At 43.5% G+C, this 3,505-nt stretch overlaps 1 protein-coding gene across 1 annotated transcript; it reads right to left on the bottom strand.

The window, feature by feature from the left end:
- Positions 1-964: 964 nt before the first annotated feature.
- LOC133925840 (uncharacterized) lies at positions 965-1,599 on the bottom strand. The gene has a single exon (XM_062371590.1). The coding sequence runs from the start codon at positions 1,472-1,474 to the stop codon at positions 1,208-1,210; it is 267 nt and encodes an 88-aa protein (XP_062227574.1). The 5' UTR covers positions 1,475-1,599; the 3' UTR covers positions 965-1,207.
- Between the last annotated feature and the right edge of the window lie 1,906 nt (positions 1,600-3,505).

Below are 3,505 nucleotides of genomic sequence, written 5' to 3'. Positions count from 1 at the left end.
AAATTTAGGACCTTTTGTTTTAAGAAATTTTAGGCGTATGCAAGATTTTAAAGGAATTTCACTGAAAACGACGATACACTTTCTGTAGCATTTCAAAAACTCATCATGTACAGCCTCCTTTCTTTAATAAGGAACGCATGCATTTCAAGATTCAAATTTTGTAAATTTTGATTAACAATTAATCTATCAATATGTAGATTTTATGATTAAAAAATGATATCATTGAATCCGTATTCGAGAGTATCTTGCTATGACTATGATTTTGTTGCTACAAACAATATAATACTCTGTATAACAGAAGTTTATGGTCAAAATATGACTTTGGAGCTGGCACTGAAGCCACACCGCGTCTTTTATATTTTTATGAAGTGGTGGGAGTATCAACATAGCTTTAATTCCTTAACTTTTTCAACTGAGGCTAAGAACCTCTTTGAAACGTAGGATCATGGAATTCAAGACACAGGAGGGTGAGACACAAGTGAAGGAAACATGAGGTTAGGCATCATGCCTGTTTTTCTTGGAGATTCCTATTTTTTTTAGAAAGGATCTTCGAGATTCCTATAGAAGAGCCCATTCCACAAGAATTTCAGAGGGTTTTTTATTGGGTGCCACTCATATGTAATTTTGTTATAACTGCAAATTCCTTCACTTTTCCTCAATCCCAAAGGCTGAATAATCCTATTACTTGTTCTTCTAGTCTCTCAAACCAAACAAATCATCTATGTTTGTTGGATAATGACCCAAACACCTTAGAAATACAAGTCCTAGATGAATACTACAATATTTCTAATCGAATACGACTAAAAAAACACTTATATATATGAGTCACCCTTATACTTGTAATATTGTATCATCCTAATAAGATTTGTTTCTAGTAGTTTTTTATCTCAGTATTAGATGGCTTTTCCGCGTTAAATTCTTGCCTCTCTGAGTCCCGATTTCGTAACAAGTTTGAAAGCCCAGATTCGAATCAGGACAGCACAATAAAACAACAAATTAAACCCATAAACCAGTAAAACAGGCAGCGCCAAAGCAGAAGTAGCCACCAAATCAAGCATGGCGGAGAAAACAAAACCTTTTGTATACATTGAAAAGCTAAAAACACGGCCAAATTCAGCAAAGCACGATGAGCTACTACAGCGACAACAGCGAGATCACCGAGCCTGCCTATGCACACGCCTACAACCAGACCAGCCTAACACGATCATCAGCACCCGGCGACCTCCGAGCTCTGCTTCTGCTTCTGCTTCTTGCCGCCGCCGCTGTTCTTCCTCTGGCACTTGTCCTTGATCCACTGGAACCCCTGCGCCGTGCCGTCCTTCACTTTTCTCAGCCCGCTCGCCGCCGCCACCTTGGTCTTCTCCCCCACGCCGCCGCTCTTCCCCAAGTGATCACGCGACGCCCTCGGGCTCGGGTCGCCGCCGTAGTCCCACTGGTCCGCCCACGACGTCCCGAACGAGGTGCTCCGCTGCATGCCTGCCTCTCCGAAACTAACGAGAACAGGCCGGATACGCGCGAGACGAGACGAGACAAGCCCTGCCTCGGGAAGCAAGGAAGTGGCGATCGATGGCTCGCTCTCGTGGTCTCCGAACTCCGGCCCACCAGTTTTATAGGCGCAGGCAGGCCAAGGCTAAGAACGTCGCGGTCGTTGACAGCTCAGGATTGAGGTGGAGAGGAAGGGAAATCTAGAAGGGGGAGATTCGTGAGGGACGGCCATGGCCTCACCCATGATGCATACGTTGCACATAGTCTTATTTGACACATGATCTATCTTGGTCATAGTCTTATGGGGGCATATGGGCTATTTCGATCCTTCATTCCTTTTATTTTAAATTCGTATATCTGTTGATTTTTTATCTTTTTCATAATTTTTATTTACTCTTACTTAACATATGATCCATCTCTGCCATAGCCTCATCGGGACACATGGGTTATCTCCGTCATTCATTCCTTCCACTTTACACTCATATATATGTTGATTTTTTTTATATTTCTCATAATTTTTTATTTACTCTTTTAATACGAATTTTAATATAAATAAACGTAATAATAAGCATAATAACCGGTGGAAATTTTCTTTTCATGGCCTCACCCATGATGCATACGGTGCGCGTTCTAGAAGGCCCACTCCGACTTAGGAGTTGGAGGTGCGGACCTGGTGACGCTGACCATGCATTGCAGCGGCGCTCCGGGGAAGCTTCCAACTGCGGTGTCACCGACGCGTGGGGTCCGAGAGAAACAATGGTCCGCATGTCAGGGACTCTGGGTTGTCGGTGCATGGGGACAGGTCGTGACGGGAGAATGGGGTCTCACGCTCATGGGTCGGATTCCGGAGTCATCCTTCGCTTCTTCTCGCTTTCTCAGGCGTGGAAAGAAAGAAGGATTCCCATTCTGTTCTGGACCTCCGGCCGACGGCACGACGCGCCAGCGGACGGTGGCCGTCCGGCAATAGGCAGCGCGTGTCGAGTAAACGAGCAAGGGGCAGGGCGCCGAAAGGCGAAAAGCACACGGCGGTCGTTGCACAATCTGCCGTGTAACCAACAGATGGACAGGTAAACTGAACGTGTTATACGGCGCTGATATTCTCAACTTCTGAAGTCCCTTGCTCGGAATAGATTTAGGACAAAAGAAAAGAAAAGGGTAAGGATTTCACTCCCTTTCTGTTAGGTGCTACGAAAGAACTTAATTTTTTTTTTTTTGAAAGAAATTCTGTTAGATGTTATGGTAACACGAGAAACAAGGCATTAGGTCTTTGTCTTCGGGGTATCACGCCAAGTTCAAGAAAAAGATAATTATATATAATAGACAAGTGTGATTTTCTGTCCTACAGAAAGGTCAGACTGCAATTGGTGACTCTGCAGTCGGGAGTGGCTATGTTCTCTAGCTGGTGTTGTTGAGTACTCAAGATGGTCGATAAGCAGTATAGGAAGGGTAGCAACTCTCTCATAATGCTCGTTGCTTAGGAGACTTTGAAGCACCACAAACGAATGTCTTCAATGGTGATGTGCCGAATGTGAGTTCGGTCCTAAGGACAATAGTAGATGAAGCCGCACTGCAGCGTGCCACCGGAGCTAAAGAACTCCGAAGTCTGCTAATTGGGTAGTATAGGGTTCCCTTCTTAGTTTCCTTTGTCGGTGTTTTTTTATTTTTTGGTTTGTGGTGCATATTTCTAAGGTTACAGTGGGCGGTTTGGTGTTGTACTTATTTACTCTTTCTACTTTAATGAAATGGCACGCAACTCTCCTACTCGTTCGAGGAAAAAAATAGCTACTGCAAACGCTATCCTGCTTTGAGATTTTGTTATTTTATGTTCTTACATATATAATTGATTGACGATGAGTAATATAAAACTACCATATACTATTATCCTATATGTATACGAATTTCCTAGGATTTTCTACATTCTTAGAGCATACGACTGTATCCGGAAAAGGAGTCTCTGCACATATGGAAACTGACTGCATGTTCTGGGATATCCCTTAAACAAGAAAGTTTATCCCTAAGT

The sequence above is a fragment of the Phragmites australis genome, chromosome 8 (genome assembly GCF_958298935.1).
Source record: "Phragmites australis chromosome 8, lpPhrAust1.1, whole genome shotgun sequence".
NCBI lineage: Eukaryota > Viridiplantae > Streptophyta > Magnoliopsida > Poales > Poaceae > Phragmites > Phragmites australis.
Note: the sequence above shows the minus strand (reverse complement) of the source record. Positions and strands in the feature narration are given on the sequence as shown.